The sequence below is a fragment of the Mus pahari genome, chromosome 10 (assembly GCF_900095145.1).
Source record: "Mus pahari chromosome 10, PAHARI_EIJ_v1.1, whole genome shotgun sequence".
NCBI lineage: Eukaryota > Metazoa > Chordata > Mammalia > Rodentia > Muridae > Mus > Mus pahari.
In genome coordinates, this window is record NC_034599.1 from 17,193,822 (window position 1) to 17,204,632 (window position 10,811).

Below are 10,811 nucleotides of genomic sequence, written 5' to 3' on the forward strand. Positions count from 1 at the left end.
CTAGAACCACCTACAGTCAGTTGTGCTCACAGCCTGACTCAAATCTAGTTCAGTCTGTGACTCTGAGTCTCTGACCTGACTACCAGCCTCAGTTTCCCCTCCTGCATCTCGTTCCCTTATCTACTCTCCACCTCCCTCCCTGGCCCCTGCCCCAGCTGAGGATGGAATCCATGCCTAGCATCTGCACAAACACTTCCCCACCTCCTGAAATACATCCTACAACAACAGAGGAGTTCACACTAGTAATAAATGATTATTGATATAAAATATGTGTTCAGTAAATGCTGACTAAGGAAATATAAGCATTAGTAATTCTGTTCTGCCTCAGTTTCTCTGCCTGTGAAGAGGGATATGGTTGTGGCCCCACTCACAGGATGAAAGGCGCATAAGCCAGCAGTATACACTAAGCGCTCGATAAATGTGCATGATTGTGACCCTTTCCACTTCTGAACAGGGCTTACTTCACTCACTGGGGTCAAGGCTGAGCAGCCACTTTCCTGAGTCTGACCCCTCAGTGACCCCAGTCGGCGGCCCCTTACCGCATCCTCAGGACCCGTCCTCTCATCCCCAGGGGTGTCCTGCTCGAAGACCTGGCAGGTGAGGCCTTTCTGCCGCTCTCGCTGTGTCTCTGTAGTGATGGGGCTGTATGCTGTACTCAGGTGCTGGTACCTAGCAGGAAGGTGGGCGGGGCTAAGCGGGAGGCGGGGCTGGGGACTATGGTGAACAGACATGACACCTACCTTTAACTAAAGAAGTCCAACTGCTCAAGGAAGGAATAGTGGGTGGATAAACAGAGGAACCAACCACAGACAGTGCCGCCCTTCGACCCTCCTTCCCGCCCCACGAGCTGCTCCAGGTAGGACCCACCTTCTGCGTACAATGACCCAGTCCTCTGAGTACATCTCCACCGCAGCCCTCACCTGGGCATCCAACTTTCTGCAGCAAAATACAAGCAGAGCAAACAGAGGCAGGGTGAACTCCTGCCACCGTGGGTACCAGGCACATAGGCGATACCCAGGATTACAGCAGGTAACACCCATATGTGAGGTCAGTGGGGGGCCTGCCAGGTGGTGGGCATGTTAGCCCACCCATGGTCTCAAATTCAGAAAACAGAAGCAGGTTATCCCCAGGGCAAGCTGTCTAGCAAGACTAGCCGACTTGGCGAGCTCTGGGTTCAAGGGAGAGACTGCCTCAGTATATCAGTGAAAAAGAGAAAGAGGAAAATTCCTCAAGTTTGACCTTTGTCCTCTGCACAGGTGAGTGCATGAACCTGCACACTTATCAACTGGGTACATACACATACATACATGCACAGACACATACACATACACATGCATACATACAGTATACACACACACACACACACACACACACACACACATCCACAAACAACAACAACAAAATACTTTTAGTCAAAGATGCAACAAATGAAGGCTCAGAGAGGGACAGTGATTTACCCAAGGCCACACAGGTGTCCAGAGCCTGTAGGTGAACCTGGGAGTATGAGACTCTGGGAGAGGGAGTAAGTGTGTGTGTGTGTGTGTGTGTGTGTGTGTGTAGAACGCACCCATCCTCCGGCACCCCAGACTCTGTGGTCCGGCATTCTCGGGGCTGCTTCAGTAGTTCTAAGTCATCTGCTGGAAACTCTATCAAGTCCCTGAGGGGACCGGGCTCGACTTCAGGTGGCCGGCTCAGAAGCACGTCCTCAAAGTCCAGGGGTTCGATGACCTCCGTCAGAGGGACCTGATTGGAGTACAGTGGCCATGGTGGCCCTGGTGAGACGCTGGGAGTATGGCCACTGCTGTCTTTAGCCAGCAGTGAGTGGTGGGACCCATCCCACCAGGCTGCTGGGTAAGCGGGAGGGTCTAGGGAGCCAGTGAGCTCAGACTTTCCACAGCAGCCTGGCTAGGGGCCTGCCCCCTCCCTCCAGGGACTTCAGGAAGGAAATCACACCCTGGTGTCTGGAAAGACTCTAATGGTAAAAGGAATGACCAAAGACAATTCCTGAGGCCCCACCCCTTCCCACTGCGGCAGGAAGTCTCTTCCAGGCCCCAGCCTGAGGCCCCATCTGGGTGGCCCAAGAAGTTGGTGTCACCCCCTAACCACCCTTAGATCTCTCTCTCTCTCTCTCTCTCTCTCTCTCTCTCTCTCCCCTGCATCTGTGCAGATGGGTGAAGGACAAGGGCGCCGTCCTCTCTGGCCAAGCTACTTCAGGGCGGTGTGTGCCCCTCTGCTGCCAGCCACTGGGCAGGGACTCACCCCCAGGGAACTACTGGAGCGACGGCTGGAGTGGGGTGAGCCACTGCGCTCCCGGGACACCTGCTTCCGGACCTCAGCAGCCACAGTCCTGGGAAGACAGGAAGGGGGTGTGGGAAACAAGGAAACTCAGGCTGGTGTGGTGGGAAAATGGGGGTAGTTTTATTTGTAGGAGAGACCTCGGTGATAAAAGGAGAAATAAAAACAAGGGCTTAAAAACCAAACCAAGAGGCCTGTGAGATGATGCTCAGCAGGTTTAAGGCACTGCTCCACCCCTGAGCTCAGTCCCCACCCCAGACTCACACAGCAGAAAGAGAGAACTGAGTCCCCAAAGGGGTCCCCTTACTCCAGGTGCCACACACATAAACAAAGTAAAAACAACAATGAGTTGGGGTGCAGCACAGTGGCAGAGGATGGTCCCTGCAAGCGGCAGGTCCTGGGTTCCATTGCCAGCAGCACAAAACTAAATACACAGATGATACAGGATGCAGGCCTCTCTGCAGCCCAGTCCCTCTCCACACCTAACACAGACAGGGAAATACCACTGTGCAGGGGTGGGGGGGTTGGGGGTGACAGGTTCCTCCCCCACCGCCCCCCCAGGGGGACACATGCTCCCTCCATCTTTTCTGGGTTCTCCAAGCACACCAATCCAGCACCCCCAGCTCTGGCACAACACGCCTGCCTGCCAGCCTCAGTTTACCCACTCACAGCTGCCCTGACCTCAGAGTGGCCTGGGTAGACCAGAGAAGCTTCCTACTGACATTCAGTAAGCATTCTGTATGTGTGTGTTCTCCAATAGGACCCTCAGCTCAGATAAAGAACGTTCGCTGAAGCACTCCTGAGTCCAGGTGCCTGAAGGTATTCAGTAATGGATACTCTGTTTATAAGTGCTGAGGATTACTTCTGGCCTCCGGAGGCCTCGCAGGAGGATTCACAGCAGGGGCTCTGGCACAAGCCACACCCCAACCCTGCCCTCTTAACTTCAGCCTTTCAACACAGGAACCCTGCAGAAACATGCAGAGTGTGGGAGAGAAATAGCCTAGGTTCACACCAGTTACTAGAGAGCTGCTCCTTCCATGGACAGCTGAGGGTGGCAGAGGGCTCCTCTGTGGCACAGGATGGAATTAATGAGACACCCTATCCGAGCCGTCCCCATGGTCTGACCTGCCCACAGGAGCAGAATTGGAAAGGCAACCTGATCCCATCACTCGGTGCCTTTGGGCATCTTTTGTGGGCCTGAGTAACTGTTTTCTCTCCTTTAATTTTTTGGGATGCTGGGGATCCCTCCTCACGCTTGCTCTGACCCCTGACCCAGTCTGGGGGCCCATTCCTTTCCACTACACACACACACACACACACACACACACACACACACGCAAGCCCCTTCCGCGTGCAGAATAAAGCAGCTGGAGTTGTTTCTAGAAGGTAGCGCTGTGCTTCTGCTGGGCCCTCTCACTGACCCTAGCAACAGAAGTAAACTTAGATCTATTCTGTATGTGTATGCGTGTTCTGCCTGCATGTATGCATATGCACCATGTGCATGCCTTGTGCCCTTAGAGTTTAGAAGAGTGTAGAGTGTCCGATTCCCTGGAACTAGAGTTATGGATGACTGTGAGCCACCAGGCAGGTGATGGGAACCCAACCTGGGTCAGCTGACCTAACCCTGAGCCACCTCTCCAGCCCGTGACAGTAAAGTGAAAATGAGGGCTCTGTGCTCAAATTCAAACCTGCAGGCCGACTCCCCTGAAGCCTGAGGCCCTCAGAGCCCATGGCATTGTTATTTTTTAAAAGATGCCAGGTTGCTGGGCAGTGGTGGCGCACGCTTTAATCCCAGCACTTGGGAGGCAGAGGCAGGCAGATTTCTGAGTTCGAGGCCAGCCTGGTCTACAGAGTGAGTTCCAGGACAGCCAGGGCTACACAGAGAAATTCTGCCTCGGAAAAAAAAAAACAAAAAACAATCCAAACCAAAACAAAAAAGGATGCCAGGACAGGGGCGAGGCTGTAGCCCCAGCCCAGCTGGTCTCTCTGTCTGAAGAAAAGGCTAGGGAGGGAGGGACACGGCCTTGTTCTAAATTCCTACAGTGGCCTTATGCCCCAACTAGGGAATAACTGGGTAGAAGTGCATGGAGAGAGAGGGGGGGATGGGTAGGGGGAGAGAGACACAGAGAGAGAGAGAGAGAGAGAGAGAGAGAGAGAGAGAGAGAGAGAGAGAGAGGGAGAAATATGTGCTCAAGTGAGAGAGCACCTATGTACAGATGGAGGTCAGAGGTCAACTTCATATGTCCTCAGGAACCATTCATCTTACTGTCTGAGACTGGCCTGGGGCTCTTCATCAGGACAGCCGGCCAGTGAGCTCCCGGAAGCCACCATTCTCCATGCTCAAGCTCCCAGAAGCCACCAGTCTCCAGTCTCTGCTCCAGGAAGCCACTGTTCTCCATGCTCCCAGAGCCCCAAGGTTACTGTTAGTCCTAGCTGTCTTGAACTCGGCTGTCAGACCCTGAACTCAGGGCTTCAGGCCTGCATGGTTGTTTACTGACTTTATTATCTTCCTAACCCCCCCAAACATCTTTGCGACAGTGTCTTGTACAGTCTATGCTTGCTGGCCCAGTTTCACCACATAACCCAGGCTGGGCTTGTGTTTATAACCAGGCATGCATCATTTGCTGAGCCGTCTCCATAGCTCACCCCCAAGTCTAACCGGTTTAGGTGTCCTGGTAGAAGACCTTACCCCCTACCCCCAGGGGGTTCTCTGTGTAGCCCTGGCCATCCTGGAACATGACCTGTAGACCAGGCTGACCTCAAACTTAGAGATCCACTTGCCTGTGCCACCCAAGTGCTGGGATTAAAGGCGTGTGCCACCATTGCTGGCAGAAGACATTTCTAAGAACAGAGATAATCTGCAAAACGGCCGCTGCAGGTCAGGGCATTGCCACCAAGTGTGATGACCTGAATTTGACCTGTGCAAAGGGGGAGGGAGCGATCACCACCCTCAAGTTGACCTCCAACCTCTCACCTGTGCTGTGACACCTGTGCACACACACACACACACACACACACACCATGCAATAGTAAGTGTATTTTTTAAAAGCAGCAACACACTGAATTGAATTGACTGGGTTTCTACAAGTCAGGTCGCAAGTGTAACAAGAGACACTGTAGCAGCTGCGGAGCTCATCCCAGGCCGGCAAGGGTTACTGGGCCTATCCTTATAATAGGGAAGATGACAAGCCAGACACAGGGGCTGGAGAGATGGCTCAGCGGTTAAGAGCACCGACTGCTCTTCCAGAGGTCGAGTTCAATTCCCAGCAGCCATCACAACCATCCGTCATGGGGTCTGATGCCCTCCTTTGGTGTGTCTGAGGACAGTGACAGTGTCTGAAGACAGTGTACATGGAAAAAAGACTCAGAACCCACATCCAGATCTCCAAAAACTCATATAATGGGGAGCAGAGACAAGAGGATCCCCAGGGCCAGTTTCCTGACAGTTTATCTGGAGCTCCAGATCCCAGTAAATGACCCTGCCTCAAAAATGAAGATTGAGGGAGGCTGGCAAGATGGCTCAGTAGCAACTTGCTGCCCTGAGTATAATCCCAGGAAACCAAGTCGAAAGAAAAGGTTCCTTCCTACAAGCATCCTGACACACACACACACACACACACACACACACACACAAGTGGTATACACACGTATACACAGTAAGTAAATGCAAAAGATATGTCAGCTAGGCTAGGCTAGGGTGAGAACCTTTCTCAAAATAAAGCAAACACAAAAGCAAGGTGCTACAGATGTGGTTACCATGGAAACTGAGTGTCTCCATGGGGCCAGGAGTTCACGGCTGGTCTTGGCTACATAGTACATCTGAGGTCAGCATAAACTATGTGACCCTGTCCCAGACTAACAAAACACAACAAAGTAAAAACAAGACTCCATTCAGTTGCTGGTTCATCTGGGATGGAGGGCGAACATGGACAGGTGAGGTCTGCGTGCAGAAGCATCTATTTATCTACCAGGCTACTTGGGAAATCTTGGGCTTCCTCACTACATCAAGGCCATCAAGGCCCAGGATCATTCTGCACAAGACCCATCTTTCCCACCTGAGCTAAAGGCATAAGGACTTAGGAGACAAGAAAACAAACAGAAAAGATCTCGCAGATCTATCCAAAACTCTCGGTGGCTCTCACTTCACTTGGGGTCACGGTGAAAGTTTTTCTTCTGGCCTATAAAATCTACTCCTATTGGTCCCTCTGTGCCCCCAGGGCCTTTGCACTTGCTTCTTTCCTGGATGATGGGCAGATCTCTCCCTTCTCTCCTTTAGGTCTGTGCTTAATTATACCTGGTCTGCCTCTGAGATCCTATCCTCTCTCTCCTGTCTTATACATCCACACCATACCATGGACACATCTATGCTTGTCCCACCAGAGCGAAATCCAATTAGGGTGGGACCCACAGAGTGGCTTCTCTCACCTTAGGCGGTCAGACAGGGGTCCAGTGGATCGGATACCAGGGATGATTTCTCGCCTACCCCAGATTTGATCCTCTCTCACAATCCAGTGGCCACGGAATGGGATCCCCTAGCATCTGTCGCCTGTCCCCTCCCGTCTGCCCACCAGCTGGTTCAGTCCCCAACCCCCTCGGCCCCCTCCCACGCCCAGCCGGTCTGGGAGAGGCTGAGGCAGGAGACTGAGGGGTTGTCCCCAGCTGTCTCCAGCTCCAGACAGCTGGGTCCCGGGACCCTGGGCGGGGGAGGGGTGCGAATTTCCCCAGGCCGGTGAAGAGAAGGACGGCAGAGGGTTGGAATGCAGCCTAGCACTCTCGGAGCCCGGCCCGCACCGACCCGGGATGCGCTTCCTCCTCCGGGAAGTCCTCGGGGAGCCCGGCACACCCCCGCTGCCCGCTGCCCGCCAGCCTCCAGCACCCGCCCGTCCCGCCCAGAGTGGCCGTGACCGCGGCCGCTCTCACTACCTGTTGATCTTGTGAGCGAAGGCGCGGCGCTCCGAGGCCGCCATGACGCCCCGCGTCCCGCCGCAGCCTCCCGAGTCTGGGCAGCCGGGCTGGGCGGAGCCGGCGCGCGGGAGAGGCGGGGCCTGTGCGGGTGGGGCGGGGCCTGCGCTTCGACCCGCCCCAGCCGCGGAATCTAGACCGGGTCTTCTCCGGGCGTGGTGGCGAGGCGGGGCCAACTCTAGGATGGGGAGGAGCCTTCTCTGGAAGGGGCGGGGCTTTCCCTAGATAGGGCGGAGCCTTTCTGGGATGGCGCGGGGCCAGCACTGAGAGTGGGACAGAAACACTGGGGATGGGGAAGAGACAGCGCTGACAGGAGAATGGAGCAGGCAGTGATCCGGGATGTCGCAGCTCCAGGATGGGGACCGTGGGCGTGGCTTGTGAGGGACGGTCCTTGATGGGCGGGACATTGTGAGTGGCTCATCTCTGTGATGGGCTAGGGAGTTGGGGACCAGACAGAGCAGGGCATGGGTGGGTGTGGAGCAGGGGCAGGGCATGGAAGGGACTGTTCCCCTCCCACTGGGGTCAAGATGGGGAAACTGAGTTTTCTGTTGGGCTGGGAAGAAAAATACTGAACATCAAAACCTGTTAGGTCAGCCGGGCAGTGGTGGCTCACGCCTTTCATCCCAGCACTTGGGAGGCAGAGGCAGTTGGATTTCTGAGTTCGAGGCCAGCCTGATCTACAGAGTGAGTTCCAGGACAGCCAGGGCTATACAGAGAAACCCTGTCTCGAAAAACCAAGCCAAACCAACCAACCAACCAAACAAACAAACAAAAACTGTTAGGTCCCTACTAGCCCCGGAGGCACACTGCCTAAAAAATAACATCAACGTCCCACAATAATGTCTAAGGTTTTGTTTATAGCCACTCAAAGGTGGGAAGAACCGTTGTTTTCCACTACTGACAAGTGGGAAAACTGAAGCCTAGCAGTGTGGAGGCTTTTATATAGTAGGCCTCAAAAGGGGCTCAAGGGACTTCCTGCCAGTCTCTGGGTTGCAGTCCAGAGGTGGATGAGTCCAGCTAAGCTCAGGGGTGTCACTCTAGGAGGTGTGACTCAAAAAGCCGGCATCGCTACCTGAGCCAGCCAGACCGGAAGTTTCTAATTACCTGAAGTTGTAGGATGTCTTCATTCATTTGTGGCCTTAAATATCTTCCCAACAGCTCCTCTCCCAACAACAGTTTCCTAGAATTTTTTCAGTCCTGGCTCATCTTTGGATATGCCAATTCTCTGCTGCCTCCACACCTTCTCCTGAGCAGCTTCAGCGCTCTGAGCAGTCACGGTCAAAACAGTCTTGGTAGGTAGGGTAGGCGCTGTGCAGCACAGGACATGTCTGCCTCAGAGCTTTTTCACCTGCTGCTCGTTTTCCCACTTATGGATGCTAGCAAGAGCCCCATCTACAGAGGATGAAATTGGGGCCAGAGGGCAGAGTGACTTGCCCCAGTTGCCCAGCAAACCTGTATCAGCCTCTGAAGGCACAGCAAGGAGACCTAGATGGTAGGGGAACCCCCTAGCTATCCATCTGCTCTTGCTCTGTGTACACAGCTGTCCGGAGCCCACGCACCTGCCCAGCCTGGGTCCAGCTGCTTCTGCCTGGGAGATGCAGAATCTAACTCCACCCACCACTGTGCTGGGCCACACTCAGTGTCACTCAGGTCCCTGCCTCTTCCTCTGAGGCCAGGTAGGGAACATGGAGCTGGGCCCTCTCTGATGCTTCCATTGTGCCCGGTCTTAGGGGCATCTGTGTCTCACCATATCCTTCCCTATGCAGAGCCTCTGTGGCCCACCTCACTTGGGTCATAGTCCATCCCTCCAGGCCGTGCGTAAACTGCCCTGTCACCACTCTGTCCTCATAGCCTCCTTCTTGGACTTCAGCCCAACTGTCCCCCTGCTTCCGACCCCTAAATATTCCTTTGAAACACTCAGATGTGGCCCACGCTTACTCCAGGACCTTTCACTGGCTGCGGGTTCATCCCACCCTCTCTCTGCCTGCGAGTGCTAGCTAGCATGCTATTTCTTTTACTTGAGGAAACCCAAGACTTGCCCTGTTTACATAATGTATCCATATCAGATTTAAGGTTTGGACTCAATGTATCCCTGTCAGATTTAAAAATTGGACACAAAGAGCTTGATGCCCACCCCTACCCCCCAAAAGAAAGCTGTTGAGTTCCAATCCAGGCCTGACTGTGATGACTTATAGTTCAATTTCTCAACCTCTCGGAGCCCTGATTTTTCTCTTCTGCTCAGTGAGGGCTACCGGTGAGTCACAGCACAACACATGGATCCGTGTAGGGGGAGCAGGCCTCCAGAGTCCTGATTATCTGGAGAAGCTAATAGGGGCCTAACCCGAGCCAGGGGACTTTCAGAATGGCGCTGTTTTCAGAAAGGGTGGTTTCAAAGATCCCTTCGGGTTAAGATCGTGCCCAGCACCACCCAGGTCCCCGCCAGACCAGATTGTCAAGGCCACACCTCTGCAGGGCACTGCCAGGTCTGACTCAGCTGGGCGGGGCAGAGGTTCTCCTGCAGCCATTCAGATTCGAGTGACTTTGGCCTCCACATGATGAGGTGTGGGTGGGGCTGGTACACCTGGGCAGAGGAGACTACCTTGCTTTCTTCTGGGAGACATGATCAGGGCTGGATGTAGATGGGGCTGACAGGGAGGTCAAAAGGGGGTGTGTCTGCTGCCTTGTAGGCTAGTTCACTGTCTGTGTGCGAAATGAGGGGTTGGAGACCTTCTGCTGGGTGTGGCAGGACACACACTTTTTTTTTTTTTTTTGGTCTTTCGAGACAGGGTTTCTCTGTGTAGCCCTGGCTGTCCTGGAGCTCACTTTGTAGACCAGGCTGACCTCCAACTCAGAAATCTGCCTGCCTCTGCCTCTGCTGGGATTAAAGGCGTGCGCCACCACGCCCGGCTAGGACACACACTTCTAACTCCAGCCCTTGGTAGGAGAAAGCAGGAGGATCTGGAGTTTAAGGCCAGCCTTGGCTATCTCTTGAGGGATTTGAAGCCAGCCTGGGCTACATGAGGCTCTGTCTTAAACAGAAGGAAAAGTTTTTCCTCCATCCATGCTGTTGTGCAATGCTGCTCCTTTTCCTGGAACACTGTTCCATTCACTGTGACATTAATAATTGGATTCTCCACATCTCTGCGGTGCCTAGGACCTGGTGCACAGCTGCTGCTAAAATGTCTAATTCTGAACTCAGCTTTCATGTGCTCCTCACCTGCCAATAGTGTTCATTTGTTCCATAAGCTTGTGATGTGAGCCATTGTGGCATTAAAACGTGTCCAGGTGAGCCTAGGGAGATGGCTCAATGTGTAAAGTACCTGCTGTTCAAGCCTGGGGACACACGTTCAGGTCCTATACACTCATGTGAAAACCAGACATGGTGGCGCATGTCTGTAACTGAACTGGGGAGGCAGACACAGCAGGATCCCTGGGGCTCACTCTCCAGTCAGCCTGGCTGAATCCATGAGCACCAGGTACAGTGAGAGACCCTGTCTCAAAAAGGAAGGATGGCTCAAGGGATGAAAACCCTTCCTTGGCAACACTGACAGTCC

The 10,811-nt window shown here is 53.8% G+C and overlaps 1 protein-coding gene across 4 annotated transcripts in view; it reads right to left on the reverse strand.

The window, feature by feature from the left end:
* Dock6 (dedicator of cytokinesis 6) overlaps window positions 1–7,303 on the reverse strand; it is a 52,329-nt gene extending 45,026 nt beyond the window's left edge. For 3 of the 4 annotated variants that reach the window (XM_021207877.2, XM_029542910.1, XM_021207876.2), the window contains exons 1-5: window positions 7,219–7,299; window positions 2,260–2,347; window positions 1,568–1,743; window positions 868–936; window positions 540–669 (exon numbers count right to left, since the gene is read on the reverse strand). In XM_021207877.2, coding sequence (XP_021063536.1) covers window positions 540–669; window positions 868–936; window positions 1,568–1,743; window positions 2,260–2,347; window positions 7,219–7,262 — 507 coding nt within the window. In that variant the 5' untranslated portion in view covers window positions 7,263–7,299. Of the gene's footprint in view, window positions 1–539; window positions 670–867; window positions 937–1,567; window positions 1,744–2,259; window positions 2,348–7,218 lie in introns of all 4 variants that reach the window. The other variant, XM_021207875.1, reaches the window with a different exon arrangement.
* Between the last annotated feature and the right edge of the window lie 3,508 nt (window positions 7,304–10,811).